The sequence below is a fragment of the Lampetra planeri genome, chromosome 8 (genome assembly GCF_965212315.1).
Source record: "Lampetra planeri chromosome 8, kcLamPlan1.2.h2, whole genome shotgun sequence".
In the NCBI taxonomy this organism is placed as follows: domain Eukaryota; kingdom Metazoa; phylum Chordata; class Hyperoartia; order Petromyzontiformes; family Petromyzontidae; genus Lampetra; species Lampetra planeri.
The window spans coordinates 9,149,703-9,169,490 of NC_136114.1; the positions used below are offsets into that span (position 1 = coordinate 9,149,703).

The window sequence follows — 19,788 nt, forward strand, 5'->3', positions numbered from 1 at the left end:
CACGAATGTTTAACTCAAGCCAACGACTGGGAGGACCTGTGCCAACGTCAAACAGCTGCCACAATACACCTGGTGGAGTCGAGCGCATTCAATGTGCGTGACACCGCATTTACGCGGCCCATAGGCGGCGGCTTTAAATAGCCCTCCTCTCAATAAAACGGAGAAGGCGCCCAACCCCAGCCGAGGCCAAAAAAGCGTGGCTGCTCGAATTCAACGAGGCGGAAGCCCCCACGTGTCAGCCCTCGGCCACAGCGACTAACCTTACAGCTGTTTGGAAGATATGCTGCGGATGTTGGTTCCAATGCGCTTATTGTCCATAATGCTCTTATATATACTAGCCTATACCCCGTCCAAGGACGGGCGTATTGCAGTAAATCTGAAACTTGCAAGCGAAAAGCAGAGCGCGACGTCATATCCATTGCATCTATTCGTGTGCAATTTGTAAGGGCGCGGTGACACAGACTTATTTCATTTTAAGGTTGTAATCCCTTCTGCATCATGGCGTCCTTTTTACTTCGATGTCTCAACAGCGTTATGGAGATTGCGTGATGACGTGTGGGTTCTGCCTTTCTGTAGTGAGGGGTGTGAGTTGACGCCGAGGAGGGGGGAAGAGGCGCCTCGCCCCCCCCCATGTGGAGTGACGTCACCCGCTAATTATTATTAATGTAGGGGGGGTCCATTTGGAGGACGTCAATGTTCATGAATATTAATGAGGGGGGCTGGTCGACGTGGAGTGACGTCACTCGCGTTACACACAAACAGACATTGGCTCATTATAGTCGTAATTCGTACGGAGACACTCCTCTTATCCGGGACCCGAATATCCACGCTTCTAATGATCCATGCACTCAAAGTGGCCTGCGGAAAATCTTCGCACTCAAATTGATTTGCGGAAGAATCCTGCTATCACCGCATTGACTCCTTTTTGTTATCTGCACTCATCGGTGGAAGAGAGGAGGCAACTTACAAGTGGTAGCACAATACTGGAGCAATCCGATGAGCTATAAAGCTCTTTTTTAAAATCCTTTATATAAAGTTCACTTGCTTGCTTGCGCGCTTACGACCGTGCAAATCTTTCGGTCGTTTTTTAACCCACTTCCCGTGATCCAATCGAGCTGACATTTTGCACACAGACTCGTTGTGCGTGACAATTGATTTTCACTTTTTAGGAAAAAAATGTTTCATATTTAATTTAAAATACCAATGTGATAAAAATGAAACTCTTACTCAAGAAAAACTGAAATGAATAATAAAATAAAACCGATGCCACGCATATAAAGGATTTATAGTGAAAAACTAAGTTTTTACGGGTTAATTTTTTTACAGATGTCCAGTCGGGGCGGGTAAGAACGTTACAACAGACGTGCCACGGTAAAGGGGTCACCCAGCAGCGCTACATTCATCTCATTATCCGCACTTTATCCCCGGATAAAAGGAGTTACTAGAAAATGTTCAAAGTTTAAATTATCCGTGCTTAGCCATTGACGAGAGGAAAAGGGGGCACACCGAATTCATGGCCATTATCTGCAGCTTTCTACAAACAACAAGAGTGACCTGGAAATGACAGCAAAAACCATCCTGGTATCCGAGTTGATCCACGGATTTGGTCAACTCTTTCTTGCACGCCGGCCGGCCCATAAGAGGTGGGCACACCAACACTATAAAAACAAAGATCCCCTGTATAGCCTTAACAGGCTGTTGGGACAAGTGCTGTTAGCGAGCACCTATGAAGGCCGGCACGGCACACGAGGGGGTGGGTGGCCAACACCACGCCCGGCCGCCTTTGTCTCCGAAGTGGTGACGTGTATGCACCACATCAGTTACTCATTTGAGGCTGAGTTGACCTAGGGGAGGCCCAGGACCGGTTTAGATATTTGTCACTGGTGTTGTCCGTGAGCATGAATCAAACTCGGGTCTTCGGGTTCGTAGCGCAGCGCGCTAACCGCTACACGATCGCACCAACACGATGCCCTACCTACCACACACACTTCACCCCAAGGCTAATTTCCACTCTACCTCACTGGCCGAAAATCTTGGAAGATGTGGCAGTACAGTCCTCACATTGCCCCCATCACACGGGGGACATGCCGATTGGCGAACTGTGGTTGGGAGTGGTGCCTCTCTCTTTAAAGAGGAGGCTATTCACACACAAAGTGCCTGCCACACAAATGAACCCCAATACTTTGCTGATATCGTCAAGGAGCATAAACCATCACGTGACCTCCGGTCATCATCGCAGCGACTTTTGGCGAATACATCGAATAAAGACGGTCACCGCATCGTACGCTTTCAAATGCGCTTTTGCGGCCGTCTGGAAAGCTCTTCCTTCCGATATTAAAACTAATTTCTTTAGAACTCTAATTCTTGTGCTTAGTTTGTTGTCCTCCCCCCATGGTTGGCTACGTACGGTGCGAAAGAAGTTCAACATACATACGCACCCATTTATAGTGCGGGGTGGACAGAGGCAGGCAGAGGGGACGCAACTTGCACCATTGTTTAAACTCAACGTAAAATGTGTGGCAGCAGATGCATGTGAAGGGCGGGCAGATGTTCAGGCCGAACATGCCGTGCCAGTAAGCATGGCAATAGCTGAGCTCACCCAGAGAGAGCGGCTGTTACAATCAAACTCTCAAGAATGTGCGACGGATTAAAACCAACAAGTCACAGGGTTGGATTAACTGAAACAACTAAAACGCCATTAGGGTGGGAATTCCAGAGGATGTGTCTGTTCAGACAATTGACTGAATCACCATCCCCCCCCAACCCCACCAAGGAGTTTGTGAAACTGCCACGAGTTTGGAAATGTGACGTTCTCAGGATGACAAAACTTTCATTATGTTATTGTAACATGTATTAACCCAGGAAAGCCTTACAGAGTCTCAAGACCCTTTTTTTAGAACGGGTTAGGCTCGATTTTTGCAGTGGGAGTGACGATTGCTCCGTGTTTTCTCCACTGAGTTATTTAGTTATTCAATTTGAACAATGACGCGGGTGGAAGACAATTGCCTACTCTTCTTAGGATGGCATCAAGGGATATTTTTTGAGAAAAACATGTTTTTTTTAAAAAACCCGCAATGACGCACACAACACGGAGGAGGGTGAACAAACTCGCGCGCGGGGAACGTGTGAACGGAAAGGGCATCATGGGATATTTAACATCCAATGTGAAGCACAGGGTGCAATATTTACGTTTGGTACACCCGCATTATTCACCAGGACGGCTACGGAGCTCGAAATGCAAACAAACCGCAAATGCGCTGACCACGAGGCCACGGCTGCCCCTTTACGATCCTAAAGCCTGCAAAAAAAATAGTCCAAATGTATCCTTGAATGCAGTCATTCATTTTTTAAGTGGGAAAATGTACAAATTAACAACCTTCCTCGCACAATGTCCCGTTAATGAATTAAACATTTGCCCAAAAACATTATATTGGATTTCATTCTGAAAGAAAAAAAAAGTAATTTTTTTAAAGTGACAAATATTATACGTTGAAAGCTGTAGGGGGAAAGACATCTGCTCAGGTTTGTCACCACTCGTAAATGGATATTTCCGAGAAATAAAAAAACACACAATTGCACGCACCTGTGAAGCCACGCTAACCTAACTACAAAAAAATTGTAGCGTGAACGGGCCCCCACATTCCAACACCACGGTGGGGGTTGTGGACTTCCTGCAAGGGGTGGGGGGTGGCGAGTGGGGATGGGGGTTTGGGTCAGGATTTGAGCCGGACACTTTTTTTGTGATGCACCAGCGAACCCCCATCGTTCATATTGGGACAGCTTTTGCCAACAGCATCTTGACAACCCAGCAGAATTTGTGTAACAATTCTGTCGGTCGCCTAATGATGTTGGTTGTAATTACCGGTCAGACGTCGGACTTGAATTGTATTGTTATTGTATTTTTGTAAATGTTGTGGGTTTACTTTCCAACACACCGGTGTGCTGTACTGGTAACAAATTGGAATGTTTTGTTCACGTGACAAACCTTGCGAATTTGCCGTGTAGGGTGGTGGCGGGTTTAACGACATTCATATTTACGCGATCTCACCCAAAAGCCTCTATTATGGATTGTGTAGCAAGCCTGCTGATGAGGACCAGGTTATAACCGGTTTAGTAGTTTCTTGTTTAACCCAAGGCTGCTGGATAATGCTGGTTTGGAACGCCGATAAGCCGATGTAGTAAAACTAAATATTTATATGTAGGGACGCAGAATGGAGTTCTGATTAGATCTACATATTATTTTACCCGTGATGCGCCATAACCCACGAGTTTATACAGAAACTAGAGACAAATCATCACGTGATATTTGGCTTCTGTACCACACTTATCGCGAGATTTCACACCCTTCATGAGAACTGTCGTTTTGTGGGATGTCACGGCTCATCCATATTGTTATACATACTTGATGCAGATATGTATAAAATCAATTACGTATACATATCAGTAAACATTACACCAACATGAACACAGTGAAATTAAGGTTCAACCACGACCTGCAAAATACATATTTTAAAATAAAATTACCAATTAGACAAAGCTTAGCACAATGTTTGCAATCCCACACACATACACAAAATGGCACACTCACTGCAAATTGTAACATTATTTTTTATTTATTTCCAAGACGATCACTTATTTAATATTTGAATAGAATCAGTGTCCGTTGGACTTTCAGAATGACCTCGTCAAGGGCTGCATGTCAGTTGCCTCCATGTTGTTCCCCTTGTAGGAAAAAGACGCGTCAAATTATCACAATTGATAACTGTTTTGCCCGAGATGACCGTAAGCCACGTATTCAATGAGCTCACCTGTTCTTCGACTTCAGACAATCGTGCCTGCTGAGTGGGCAGTAGGAATGTGTAACGATCTATTGAATTTATATTTTCAACAAAAAAAACTCAACACATTTGTCAAAACAACTGCCCTAAGTAAACATTTATATAATAGGTTACGTTACAGATGATGGCCCTTATTTGCAGATAATGTTTGTGCTTGTGCAACAATGATTTAATCCACTAAAGTCAACTCTTATGCTTACAGTACTGTACATGCATCGAATCATGTGTGTGAATGTACTATTCACGCAAATCATGTGAAATTTATACTCTTAAAATACATTTAGGCTAATGGAGTAAAGCAGATTTTCCAAATGAGAAAAAAATGGAAATATAACAAAAACAAGACAAAAAATAATAGATTTTTTAAAAAGGAATTGCTACCACAAATCGTGACAATTTTTCAGATCGCCAGGTACGTAGCACCTGCTACAAACGTTACCTCCATAAACTAATGCACCCTAACATTTTAAATAGATCAACCCCTACAAGAAGCTGACCAACAGTGGCTTTTATATTGTGCGTGTTGTTACCTGTTGTCCAGGTGGTGTTGGCAAGCAACTTCCAGCAGGGAAGGGCTTTGTTTACAAAAGTCAGTCCAGAGATAAGGGTACAGCCAATCCACAGAGGAATGCTCTGATAACGTTACCGCTAAACTATCTCCCCCCTCAAAAACGACAACCAAAAATTGCGTAAGCTCGCCTTTTTTTTCAGGAACTGATAACGAAAAGGATGTTGATGCGATTGCTTCAAGCCAAGACCTCGATTGTAAAATGTGGTAGAACAAGTGAACTGAAACAAACGGCATGAGCCAGGTGCAGCCGATGGAGGGGGGGCAATGTGAAAGCCCTCGAGTTATGTTTGCAGCCACGAAGCTGGGGGACTTACGCACAGGCACTTCCAGCCATTGAAATCGCCGAGTTACTTGCTCAACAAAGAAACGACCCAGCCCTTGGACTGGCCACAGGCAACGCCTCCCTCTCGATTACTGCTGCACACAAAAAAACACAATGAACCACGTGGCTCCCAGCAACTATTATAAAGGTAACATTTGACTATTTTGTGATTTAATAAGAGCCTATAAATCAGACGGCATTTATTTAGTCGTCACAAAGCGTTAAAAAAAAACAAGGTGGAAATCAGCTTTTCACATGTGGACAGGCTTGTCTGTGCAAAACTCCATCGAATGGAATCTCATTTTATTTCAAAGTTTTACATTATTAGATCGCACATACACAACAATCTACCATTTACAGACACAGCCTGTGCTTCCTACTCCGTTGAAAACATTGTACAATTCTGCAAGCACACACTTTTCCACTTTTCTTATTCAAGTGTCCTCTGTATAGCCGACTTCAGCTTTAAAGAAGAAACTTAACAAAACACGGCTAAAGTAACTGCAGGGAATAGAATGACACAGTTCGCTGATGTAGGACTGGTCCAGTGTGTCTTCAACAGGACTGTGAATCTCAGCTCATAGAGAGAGAAACCAGCCTTTCTTTTTACAAATGTGACATTTCAAGACCCCGCACCTGCTCCACTGCAGACAGGCTGAACTGTGTGGTCTCACTCGGCTCACTGCAAACACTGGCAGTGAAAAAGCCCACATGGAAACATGTTATTTTCCAGCTGATCATCCCAAGAGATTCACACCACCTTTGGTAACATAAGGCAGAGGGCTGGGAGGCAAAGACTCGTGCTCACTGTTCTTCGTGCGCATAATTCGTGAACGCAACGGGATGTCGTCAAAAAAAGCTACCGGATCAACTCGTCAATAAACCCGATACGATCAGCAACGTGAACGAAGATATCAACCGGCCATCATAAGGGCCAACATCAATGAACCATCGGGCTAATTCCACGTGTTTACCAAGTAAACGTCAAAGGCTCGTCAAGCATGCAAAGTACGACCAATGCCAGCCCTTTGTGGAGAAAAACAAGGGGCTCCAGTCATTAAACGCTCTGGTTGTCCTGCCTACTTAGCCAAGCAAGAGATGCTATCTTGTAGGCCACTGTGTAATTGCCCAATCATTAATCTCTACTTTACACTATTCTCTCAATCCACCAGGGCAAGTGCGTCTTTACTTTCAGTATTCTCATGCCCGCGCATTCCACAGAACAATCCTAAATGTCAGCAAACACGGAGAGGAGTGGTTTTCAATTGCATCAAAAGTAACAAAGTGAGCTCACAAAGACTGGAGTGAGATTTTCCTGCAATCATTAGGAATCAGAGCGAGTTACTGGTTTCTGCTTTACGTTTTGATTGCCTGCAAATGATCATTTGAATTTATACAGCATCTAAAATACATTTCTAAAGACGCTGGACAAAGCGACCTGATGTTTTTTTTAAACATTATTCATTTATAATGTTCTGGATGAACAGTGCGTGCTAGATTTTTGTTTAAAGTAATTGTATAAAACCATTGGCTCCTTCAATACGATTTCTACTCGTAAACCAATTCTGAAAGGTCTAAGTTAACGTTTCACGTCAATTGCAATGCTGCACGTGAATAATCAGCAGTGCAGCTCAGCAACAAACCCCAACGCATATACGTACAGTATGGAGGGCTGATTGAATTACGTATTTAGATCATCTGGACCATATACGTGATCACACCACAAAGGCCCCACTGTTTCGGAGTAAGAAGATCTCCGGCGTCTGCAAGCAAAGCAGGCGGCACGCACGGGCCGCTGATAAAGCAGCCGGGCGGTTCATTATCAGCGGGGTCCGCGATGCACAACGCAACCCTTGGACTCAAAAAGTCGTCGAGCCCAGACCTCCCCAGCCGCCATTCAAAAACACACTGACGCAGATTTCGATTTAAAGCTTTCGTGACTGCAAGGATTCATCTTCTTGGTTCTTTCGGTAAAGTCACGTAGAAGGGAAATAATTAAATATTAAAAATACAACATAATAAAATAATTCTCACGACGTTTCGGCCACAACGCAAGCAGCCGTCCTCTGAATTGTATTTTATTATGTTTTATTTTTATTATTTGATTACTTCCCTTCTACGTGACTTTACCGAAAGAACCAAGAACACTGAAGCAGCTTGGGAGCTTCGCTGTCAAAGTCGCAAGCACCTGCAGGTGCCAGCCACGGACATCCAAATGACGTCCATTAAGTACACACAAATGACCAATAAATTACTATTCTGAACGCCCATTCCCCCCCCCTCCCCCCTTCAGTGAAGTGTGACTATGTGAAGAGGTGTCAAAGTACGGATCTGAGGGACGCAAGACACCGGCACACTAAATGAATGTGCCGAGGTGCAAAGACATGCCAGAAAAGTTAGATGTTTGGCACATGACGGTAAAACTAAACTATTTTTTACAAACTATTTTTATGTTACCAGGTAAGGCCCACTGAGCCATATAGATATTTTTCTGAAGCGACCTGGCCACAAATGATAGCTCAACAAAGTGGCTTATCATCACGTGTACATTTACAGCAGCCAAACACTCCAAATGCACGTTTCGTAGACACGCGACAGCAGGAGACACAGACCTGTTGGGGATCGGCTGAGCGGACAAGCCAGAGCGTGGTGAGACGGCCAGGTGGGCATGCGTACTGCGCACTTATAAAACAAGCGAGATACTGTGACGGAGGGGGGTGGTGGGTGGAAGCGGGCCTAGTTTAATGTGCTGCTGGCAACATCAGGGGGAGGTGTGGCCCTGGGGGGTGTGGGCTGCAAAGAGAAGGGCTCCAAGCGCTCGGACTCGGGAAGCAGCGCGTTGAGCCGCTCCATCAGTGGCAGCGTCTGGTCCACGCCCATCTGGATCTTCCGCAGGAGCGCAGAGATCTCTCCCACCTTTCGCAACAAGAGGGCATTGGTGACAGCGGCACTGTGATAACCATAACGGCAACAATACAGAACACGAATGTAGTGCATGTCTGGTGGAATGCGCTGTGTGGCTCAAGGACCCAGCGTCAAGCTTGATAGCTCGGGGCAATGATAGGTCAAGGCAGGGCCCACACACGCATAGCGAGAACAATAATGGAATAAACTAAATTAAATATCGCCATATCACTACTTTGTTTATGACCATTTATGTGAGCGATGAAAACATATCCCATCACTGAAATTCACAACCAACATGAGGTGAGTTTAACAAGGAAAACTACATAAACGGAAGGAAATTAACGTTTCAACAAATGTATTTGCATTACCATTCAATAATATCACCCTCTTCATATGACCTACACACTGCAAAGGCAGGCAGGTAATGGCCAGGATATACACCCGGCACTTGTCAATGAATGTGAGCGAGTGCATAAATGGGCTCTCACTTTTTTAACCTGCTCGGCGTAACGTGCAAAGCGCTTCTGTCTCTCCTGCATGGAGGCGTAGAGAGTGCTGACCTCCCCTTCCACCTGGCAGAGAGGATAGCACAGCGAGCAACTGTTAGATAATACCTGGATTAAAGAAAAAAACTTTTCCAATGAAAACCGATTCATCGATGCACGCCAATGGTTAAATCACAAACAAGCAGCCAACATCTTCTTGGTTCTTTCGGTAAAGTCACGTAGAATGGAAATAATAAAATAATAAAAATAAAACATAATAAAATAATTCTCACGACGTTTCGGCCACAACGCAAGCAGCCGTCATCAGGTGGAGAGCAGGTATGTCGAGTAGACACCTGAGGACGGCTGCTTGCGTTGTGGCCGAAACGTCGTGAGAATTATTTTATTATGTTTTATTTTTTTTATTTTATTATTTCCATTCTACGTGACTTTACCGAAAGAACCAAGAAGATGAATCCCTGCAGTCACGAAAGCTTTAAATCGAAAGCAGCCAACAACCATTGAGCTCGTTTAAATGTTAGTGAGGATACGTAGCATGCACGTCGCGTGGTCGACCTCGCACACCACCTCTGGGATCTCATGTTTATCAATGACCATATTCTTGAAATGTGCATCGTGTAATTTGCATGTGAATGAAGACGACCGGTCAATGAGATAAAACTTGGACCTTGGTACGGCCAAGGATTTGTGAACTGCCGGCTTAAACGATTCATACGCGCGGAACACAATCCCCCTTCATCCAAGACTCATCGTGCCATTTACACCTCCGCCTTTATCTGTGGCGGCGTGCGTTCATTTAAATTCACTCCGGGGGATCAGAGAGAGAACAAAACGTGGTAAAAGCTACGAGCAGGATGTCAGCCCAATTGTCCTTAGCAACCCCAAGGCTGCCCTTAACTGGCTTACACACAATTCCCTGAACACTGCGATTGAACATAATAGGGTGGCGTTGAGCCTGCTTTACTGTTTTATTCTTTTTCCATGTGTGTTTTGTTTAGTTTTTTTTTGTTCACAACCGCCAACACAACCCCTGCAGCTACAACAAAGTAGGGGCTAATGTCAGGATTGGCTTTCGGAAGCGGGCACCCAACACAGCACTCGGAGAAAGAGGAGCAACTGTCGTGTGTTCGACGGCACACCCCGCCTCCTCACCTGTGCTGCCACACAAACACTACCTCTGCGTCTAACAGTTGTCTCAGGTACCCCCCTGACACGTCAAAATCAGAATATTTATTCATACCGGAGGAATCCGATGAGCTATAAAGCTTCTTTGTTCTTTCGGTAAAGTCACGTAGAATGGAAATAATAAAATAATAAAAATAAAACAATAACATTATTCTCACGTTTCGGCCACAACACAAGCAGCCGTCCTCAGGTGAAGAACAGGTCTGTCAGACGCTGTCTTTCTTATTATTTTATTATTTACATTCTACGTGACTTTACCGAAAGAACCAAGAAGATGAATCCCTGCAGTCACGAAAGCTTTAAATCGAAATTTAAGCTATAAAGCTCTTTTTCACGCAAAAAGACGATAGGAGTGTAAAGTACAAGAAAGGTACACAAATCACCCAAACACATACAAATAAAACACTAAGCCATCCTCATCCTACCAGACAAAGCCCATTGAGGCTTTCAGTTGTTTTTCAAAAGTGACCTGGCCACAAATGATAGCTCAACAAAGTGGCTTATCACGTGGACATTTATGGCAGCAAATAGTCTTAAACGCACGTTTCTAAATGTGGAGGGAAAAACCGGAGGACTCGGAGAAAAAAATCCACGCGACGACGTGGAGAGAGACACGCAAACTCCAAATATACAGGCATCAGGGTCGGGATCAAACCCCTGACCTCCTGCATACCAGGCGAGGGAGTTAACATCTCGCCACCGTCCAGGGGTTATGGAAAACATTTGCAACTCCCACCACCACCCCCCATCCCCTTTCAACCCATCGCCAGACTACGAACGTTAGGCCCCCCCCCCGTAAAAAAACATGACACATACACACTGATGTTAGTTGGATACGTTTCAACAGTGACGTTTGCTCCAAACGAACGCACATCGATTGGTAGGTACGGAGAGACAAGCTACAGGCAAACATTCTCATAGGCTATGAAGCAAACCTTTTCTTTTGATAACTGTCCAAATAAAGGTATGTTCTGTGCATGCTTATACATGTGAAGTATTGGAAAATGACGGCAGGAAACTCCTTGACGGGAACACACTTCTTTTATTAAATCTTGACTTGTAACAATACAACGCGTGGCCTCTCTTCTTCACAATGCGCTTCTCTTGACTCTGGATTCTGTGCTGCCGGCTCTCTGTGCCTCGTGTAGACTCCGCGCCTCGGCTACACTCCTCTCTCGCCTCGTGTAGACTCTGCGCCTCTGCTACACTCTCCACTCGCCTCGTGTAGACTTTGCATCTCTCTCTCTGGCTACACCGTATGCATACTCGGCTCGTGTAGACCTTCCTCTCTCGCTGGCTACACCGTATGCATACTCGGCTCGTGTAGACCGTTCTCTCTCGCTGGCTACACACTATACATCACTCAGCTCGTGTAGACCGTTCTCTCTCGCTGGCTACACACTATACATTACTCAGCTCGTGTAGACCGTTCTCTCTCGCTGGCTACACACTATACATTACTCAGCTCGTGTAGACCGTTCTCTCTCGCTGGCTACACACTTATACCTTACTCTCCTCTACTCTCCATTACTCTCCATTACTCTCCATTACTCTCCTCTCCGGGCTCTATCTCTGCACCCTCGTCTTCATTCTTAGATGGTTCCACTTCTGCCCCTGCTCCTCTGTGCATCACCTTATATACCCCTTCTTCCCGGGAGACGGAGCGGATGCGGACCTCAACGTCGGCACCGCTCCTCAGTTACCCAATCCCCACGCGCTATCCCTACGATCCGGTTCCGCTCAGCGCGTGTTTCCACTCCCCGACCAATCACACCGCGCTGCTACCCGATCACTCCCTCTGGGCGCGTCACCGGCACACAGCCAATCAGCAGCACTACCCCCACCCGCGCACTGACGCCTGCTCCTCCCCGTCAGCGCGCGTCACCACACACACACCCGTACATACGCGCTGGCACACGACATATACACCCAGCGCGTATCACCACTACATCACCCCCTCCCACATAGCTCGCAGCCGGCCCGGCTGCTAACAACAACCAACAAAAAAAACCCCGTAACCCCCCGAGTGTGCCCCGTAACATAACACAACAACAACAACAACAAGAATAACTATGTACAGATTGACAATGAACCCGAAAAGTCAACAATAACACGATACGAGCAAATTCGAAACGAACGCGCCCCACGTCCCTGCGACTACACGCAGTGACGAGGCGCTCCAACTGCCCCGACTCCTCACGAGGCAGGTCATGCAAAGTAGCACGACCTGGCGCGAGTCCGTCTGGCTGGTCCATCGTATGGGGCGGGACACTGACGACCGTCCGGCGGTTCCGGCTGCTCCAGACGGCGCGGAACGGGCCTGAAAGGGCCGGCCCCGCCGCGGGGATCCGGCCGCCGGTGATCGGCAGCTGTCAGTTCCGAGACACCTGGGAGCAGATCAGGCGAAAATACGTGTGGATCAGGCAGAGACATTTCCCCCTCTGGGTCGCCGGTCACGTCACACGCCCGGCCATCACGACACAAGGGGAGGCCATATGGAGGCGAGAACGGTTTCAGTCGGGAGGGGTGAACGTACCACCGGCGCTTTCCCCACTTTATCTGAACGCACTGGGGCCGTGCAACGCGCACGACCTCCACGGGTCCCCTCCACGGTCTCAACAATTTAGGCGACGTAGCCAAGGGTGCCTGAGGGCAATGCAGCCAGGCCCTGTCACCTGGTTTCCATTCGTGCATGGACACCTTCCGTGCCCGCAACCGTTCATTAGCAATTTGGCGAGCCCGCGAATTAAGCCGCGCGGCCTCCCTCGCCTCTGTCAGCTTGTGAATATTAAACTTAATATGTTCTGCCAAATTAGAATTAGTTCGTGGAGCGGACAGGCCAAGTTGCGTTTCTATTGGCGGGTCAGCTTCCCGACCGTACATCAAATAGAATGGGGAAAACCCCGTAGCTGCATGGGGGGCCATTCTATACGCAGCAAGGACTCCCGGGACCTGCAGGTCCCAATCTACATGTGCCTCGCACACCTGCTGGCACAGCATGGAAGTCAAGGTTTTGTGGAGTCTCTCCACCATCCCGTCAGTCTGCGGGTGGTACGGGGAGGTACGCACCTTCTTGGTACCCAACAGATCGCACACCTCTTGCAACAATTTACTCGAAAAATTTTTACCTTGGTCGGTCAGCAGGCGTTCGGGAGCCCCCTTGTCCAGGACATAGCCCTGGACGAAGGCATCCGTCACAGCCGCTGCCGACTGGTTAGCGAGAGGCCACGCCATAGGCCATCGGGTAAAGTATTCGACCCCCACTAACAAATATTTATTCCCTCTCGGCGTGACTGGGAAGGGCCCCAAAATATCGAGTGCAACGAGCTCGTTGGTACGCGAGACCTGAATAGATTGCAGCGGTGGATTAGCTGCCACGGCCGGTGGTTTACGCCTGGCGCACTCAACGCACCCCTTCAGAATATGCACCACATCACTTCCCATTCCCGGCCAGTAATAGTCACGCTGAAGCAGGGCAAGCGTCTTGTTAACTCCCAAGTGCAAGAGGCGTTCGTGTGCCGCCAAGACAACCCTCCCCCTCACAGCGGAAGGCACCACGAGTGCGTTCCGCCGGGACAAACTGTCCCATTTCAATAACACGCCCCGCTCAAGTACATAGGAGCCGGTACGCTCCTGGTCCCCCTCGGGACCCCCAACCTTGCGGCGCAATGCTAGCAGCGAGCTGTCCGCCATCTGGAGGCGGCCCCATTCGCTGAGCGACAGCGAGAGCAGCGAGTCCCGACCCTGAGAGGCAGTGGAATCATCCCCGATCGGTGCGCCCGCTGTCGCAGCCAGTGCCCCCATCTCCCCCGCAAGCGTCGGTTTACAGCGCGCCGATCCCGACAAACACGCGCATTCATCACAAGGCAACAACCGCGACAAGCAATCGGCATTCGTGTGTCGCAACCCCTTACGGTACGTAGTCGTAAACTGATAGTCCTGGAGGACTTCCAACCAACGCGACAACTGGCCCGAGGGCTGGGCGACCCTCAATGAATACTGTAGCGCCGCGTGGTCCGTTCGGACTGTAAAGTGACGACCATAAAGATATGGCCTAAACTGCTGCACAAAAAAAACAATGGCAAGCAGCTCGCGACGGGTGACACAGTAGCGCTGCTCCGCCGGAGACAACACCCTACTACCGTAGGCGACAACTCTTTCGACACCCCCAACGACTTGGGATAGCACCCCCCCAATGCCCGTGTTGCTAGCATCCGTGTCCAGCAAAAAGGGACTGGCAAAATCGGGATAACACAAGGGTGGGGCACCCACCAAGGCGTCCCGGAGGGAGCGAAACGCGGCCTCCTCCTCCGGTCCCCATTTGAACTTCACTCCCTTCGCCGTTAGAGCGTGCAAGGGTTTTGCAATAGTGGCGAAGTGCTCAACGAACCGCCGATAATAAGAAGCAAACCCGATGAAACTACGCACGTCGGAAACGGACGTAGGTGTCGGCCACGAACCGACACAATCCGTCTTCGCGGGATCGGTGGAGATCCCCGAAGAATCGACAATGTGACCCAAGTATCTAACGGACCTACGAAGGAGGTGACATTTGGCCGGTTTAAATTTCAACTTAGCCGATCGCATTCGCAAGAACACCCCTCTCAATCGCCGGAGGTGTTCCTCAAACGTTTTACTGAAAACAATGACATCGTCCATATAAATCAAGCATGTATCCCACTGCAAGCCCGACAAAACCAGCTCCATAAGTCGCTGAAACGTCACTGGAGAGGAGTGAAGTCCCATGGGTAACCGGTTAAACTGGAACAGCCCCCCTGGAGTCCGAAATGCTGTCTTAGGTTTCGACTCTTCGTCGAGCGGCAACTGCCAAAACCCCGATAACAAATCAAGAGTCGAAAAATATCGCGCACCAGACAATGCATCGAGGGACTCATCCATCCTGGGGAGCGGATACGCGTCAGCCACAGAGATCTTATTCAGGCGACGGAAATCAACGCAGAATCGCAGGGACCCGTCCTGCTTCTTAACCAGCACAATAGGCGCTCCCCACGGGCTAGAGGAGGGCGAAATAATATCGGCTTCTAGCATATCGTTAACAGCCGACTGAACATGTTCCTTCTCCACGGGACTCAGTCGGAAGGGATTTAGCCTGACCGGCGCCGCATCGCCCGTTTCAATGTGATGGTGCAACAAATCCGTGCACCCAATGTCATACTTATGTTTACTGAATACATCAGAGAATTCAATGAGCAACTCGCGCAGCGCACCCAACTGCGCCGCCGACAAATCGTCCGAGGCGGCACATAACGAATGGACCCACTCAAGGTCTTCCCTTGGCTCAACGTTCCGCGCGGGGCTCGAGCCCACCTGCGCAACCAACCCATCATCCCCAGGGACCTGCGCCGCGTGAGCCAGCACGGTGCCCTGCGGAATGACAGCTGGTCGCGACCCCGCGTTCAAAACCATCACAAACGGATCCCTGTCAGCCCGCACCAAAGTGTGAGCCACCGATAAATCAAGACCCCCGACAGCCTTGTTAGAAGGACCCAAAAGCATACTCTGTCCCGAAGCCTCCCTCACCCATGGTTTCCGCAACCGGAGGGGAATCAACATCTGTGAACCCGGGGGCACTTGCACTGTCTGCGTCGCCACCGCTTGTATCGTAGCGCACGCCGTCCGAATGTCAGTAGGGCCCGTCAAAAATGAAATCCGGCGACCCGATGGCAGTTCAATGCATCGTTGATCGATAAGAATTTTAATGGGCATTTTAGCCAAAAAGTCAGTGCCCAAAAGACACGGAACTGCCAAAGAAGACGAAACGAAAACGGGCCCCGACAATTTGATATCTCCAATGCAAATGGACGCCCTAACCTGACCGATAATGCCCAACGATCCCCCATTAGCGGCGTAAAATGGCACATCCACTGGAAGCAGCGGACGACATTGGACTGGAAGAATATTATAAATGAGGTCCGATATAATAGTTGCCGATGCCCCCGTGTCCACTAACACCCTAATCTCAACCCCATCAATAGATCCCGTAACAACGGACGAACCCGCCGAAGCAGCCACAATTCTATGCCCCAATTCCGCCCATTCAATGTCTCCCTGGTCCCGGCCGAACCCCCCTCGCCGAACCGAATCCCCGAACCTTAACCGGCCCTCCTCCGCCGCAACGCGGCGTCCCATATGTGCCGAATAAACAGGCCGAGCGTGTGAGGTGCCGCGACTTGCCGGGGATTGTAGAGATGACTTGGGCTCTCGGTCGTCGTCCAGCCGAGCTCCCATGGCGCGCTGCCGCGGAGCGCGACACCCGGACGCCACGTGGCCCCGGAGGCCGCAGTTATAGCACGTGACGAGGGTCGGAGTAGATCTTGGTTGCTCCGACTTTCGGCCCGATCGCAGAGGCGACCGGGCCCCCGGCCTCCAGTCCCCTGGTCGTCCCGTGGCGAACGCCTCCTCTCGTGGGCTGACGACTTGGGGTTCGGCGACCACCAAACCCGGGGCTGCGACGACAGCAGCGTTGCAACCAACGCCTTGCTTCCGTTGTAGGGCCTCGTGCGCTTGAATACTCGTGGCGACTCTCAAAGAAGAAATATCAATCTCGTCAGCTGTGTTGATAGGGACCCCCAGGTCCTGCGCCAACTTGAGCAGCTGCTCCAAAACCATCGCGTCTTGGCCCTCCTCGTCCATCCGAGGGAACGCAGCATCAGCAAGAGCCAGCAACGCCGTGCGATAGGCCAGCGCGGTCTCCGTGGCCGCTTTCCGTCTTGCGTAGAACTGATGGCGGCATGTAGAGGGAGGCCCGTAGACCCTGGCCAACAAACCCAGCGCATCCTTCAGCGTGGAGCGGTCCGACTTCCGTGCAGCCCTGAAGGCCGCGAGCGCATCGTCGTCCAGCATGGCGGGCAATGCCCGCAGCGCCGTAGCATCGGACCACGCTGACATCTCTTGATGCGCCAAAAACCTTCGCTGAAATTGGCCCCAGTCTCCGCCTTCCGCCTTGAAGGCTGACAACGTGGGCAGGCGCTGCTGAAAAATGAAGTCATCCGCCTCGTGGTTCCTCTCCGCCTGTCCGTCGGTGTCTAAGATGGCGGCTCCAGCAGCAGACGTAAGATGGCGGACCCCCTCGCGCGCTGATGACGTCGATGCGCGCGCTTGGGAACCCACCACCACGTGGCGCTCGCCGTTCCCGCCAAAAGTAGGCCCAGGCGCAATGGCGGGAATCCCCCATTCGTTTTGGCGGGAATCTGCGGGGCGACCTTGTAAAATGTCCCCCACCGTCCCCGCTCCTCCCGACGAGCTGATCTCCGCCAAGATGGACGCGGCGGCGAGCAGCAGCTCCGCCAGTCGGGAGTGCGCCTCACGAAGCCCGGCGTCTGTCCCCGGTCGCTCGGCCGGCGCCGTCGACGGACCCTGCAGCGTGGGCAAGTCCTCTTCCTCACCCCCCGCCACCAGCGGCCCCGAGTCGTCCAGGTCTTCCTCGCGGTCAATCCCGTGGGTCCTACGGGTCTTCCTCGTCTCCATACTTGGAAGCCCGTTTCACTTCTGACGCCAGATGAAGTATTGGAAAATGACGGCAGGAAACTCCTTGACGGGAACACACTTCTTTTATTAAATCTTGACTTGTAACAATACAACGCGTGGCCTCTCTTCTTCACAATGCGCTTCTCTTGACTCTGGATTCTGTGCTGCCGGCTCTCTGTGCCTCGTGTAGACTCCGCGCCTCGGCTACACTCCTCTCTCGCCTCGTGTAGACTCTGCGCCTCTGCTACACTCTCCACTCGCCTCGTGTAGACTTTGCATCTCTCTCTCTGGCTACACCGTATGCATACTCGGCTCGTGTAGACCTTCCTCTCTCGCTGGCTACACCGTATGCATACTCGGCTCGTGTAGACCGTTCTCTCTCGCTGGCTACACACTATACATCACTCAGCTCGTGTAGACCGTTCTCTCTCGCTGGCTACACACTATACATTACTCAGCTCGTGTAGACCGTTCTCTCTCGCTGGCTACACACTATACATTACTCAGCTCGTGTAGACCGTTCTCTCTCGCTGGCTACACACTTATACCTTACTCTCCTCTACTCTCCATTACTCTCCATTACTCTCCATTACTCTCCTCTCCGGGCTCTATCTCTGCACCCTCGTCTTCATTCTTAGATGGTTCCACTTCTGCCCCTGCTCCTCTGTGCATCACCTTATATACCCCTTCTTCCCGGGAGACGGAGCGGATGCGGACCTCAACGTCGGCACCGCTCCTCAGTTACCCAATCCCCACGCGCTATCCCTACGATCCGGTTCCGCTCAGCGCGTGTTTCCACTCCCCGACCAATCACACCGCGCTGCTACCCGATCACTCCCTCTGGGCGCGTCACCGGCACACAGCCAATCAGCAGCACTACCCCCACCCGCGCACTGACGCCTGCTCCTCCCCGTCAGCGCGCGTCACCACACACACACCCGTACATACGCGCTGGCACACGACATATACACCCAGCGCGTATCACCACTACACATGTAAAGCTTGTAATAAATTGCCTGGTTCAGCATTAAACGTCAGTCAACATGACAGTTGTTTCACACAATAACAAGGTGAGTGGAAAATGTGTTTTTCTGCACGCTTTGCCCTGCAATGACAGACCCATACGCTTTCAGTCGCTTTACCCAGGTACCACAATGTGGGCAGCAGAGGGCAGTGCAGCCAAATCCACTGTTGTGCTGTACTTCTATGGTCCCACGTCCATGTTCCACACCCTCACCAACCCATACTGACCAGCGTGGTGATGTGTGGTCAAATAAACCCCGTGACCTACAGAGTGTGGCCCTCATCCAGCAGGCGTTTGCTTTAAGTGTACAAGATGCCATTGTTCTATTTTATTGCAGCTTTCAGCTTCTGGCCCCAGTTTATTTAAACACACATCCACTGAGTCCAACACACGTAGATACATAATATGCACGCACCATACATGTCGTACATACATCCATATATTCATACACAAAACCAGTAAAAAAAACACACCTGACAATGGAAACACACATTTATACCATGCACCCTTCTATAATAGGTTTAACACAGAACACCTAAATCCGTTTATTACCACTGTATGGCGGACAAAGCGTAAGCAAAATAAGTTGAGCATCGGAAGTCAAAAACGCCAACACCTCCCAACACAACATGTTTTGTTGTCGCAATCTATCACCTGAACCTTCGCCCACGGTGCAATCACAACATGTATGTATGCTGAACTTCTTTCGCACTGTACGTAACCAACCGCGCTCATCAGAGGTGTGGGGTAAGAACAACAAACGAAAAACGAAAAAAGCAGTTCGAAAGCAATTCGTTTTCAATCGAGATTTAAAAGTGCGTAGCTCCAGCGGCTTCCTAATATCGCAAGGAAGAACGTTCCAGACGGTCGCAGAAGCTCATCTGAAAGCGCTCGATGCGGCGACCGTCTCTCGATGGCTCGACAAGAGCCGCTGCGAAGATGACCGG

General features: G+C 49.6%; 1 protein-coding gene across 5 annotated transcripts in view; it reads right to left on the reverse strand.

Annotated features, from left to right (window-relative positions):
• Positions 1–4,594: 4,594 nt before the first annotated feature.
• Positions 4,595–19,788, reverse strand: part of BORCS5 (BLOC-1 related complex subunit 5) — a 36,150-nt gene continuing 20,956 nt past the window's right edge. For all 5 annotated transcript variants that reach the window (XM_078596916.1, XM_078596918.1, XM_078596917.1 and 2 more), the window contains exons 5-6: positions 9,127–9,210; positions 4,595–8,647 (exon numbers count right to left, since the gene is read on the reverse strand). In XM_078596916.1, coding sequence (XP_078453042.1) covers positions 8,468–8,647; positions 9,127–9,210 — 264 coding nt within the window. In that variant the 3' untranslated portion in view covers positions 4,595–8,467. The remainder of the gene's footprint in view (positions 8,648–9,126; positions 9,211–19,788) is intronic.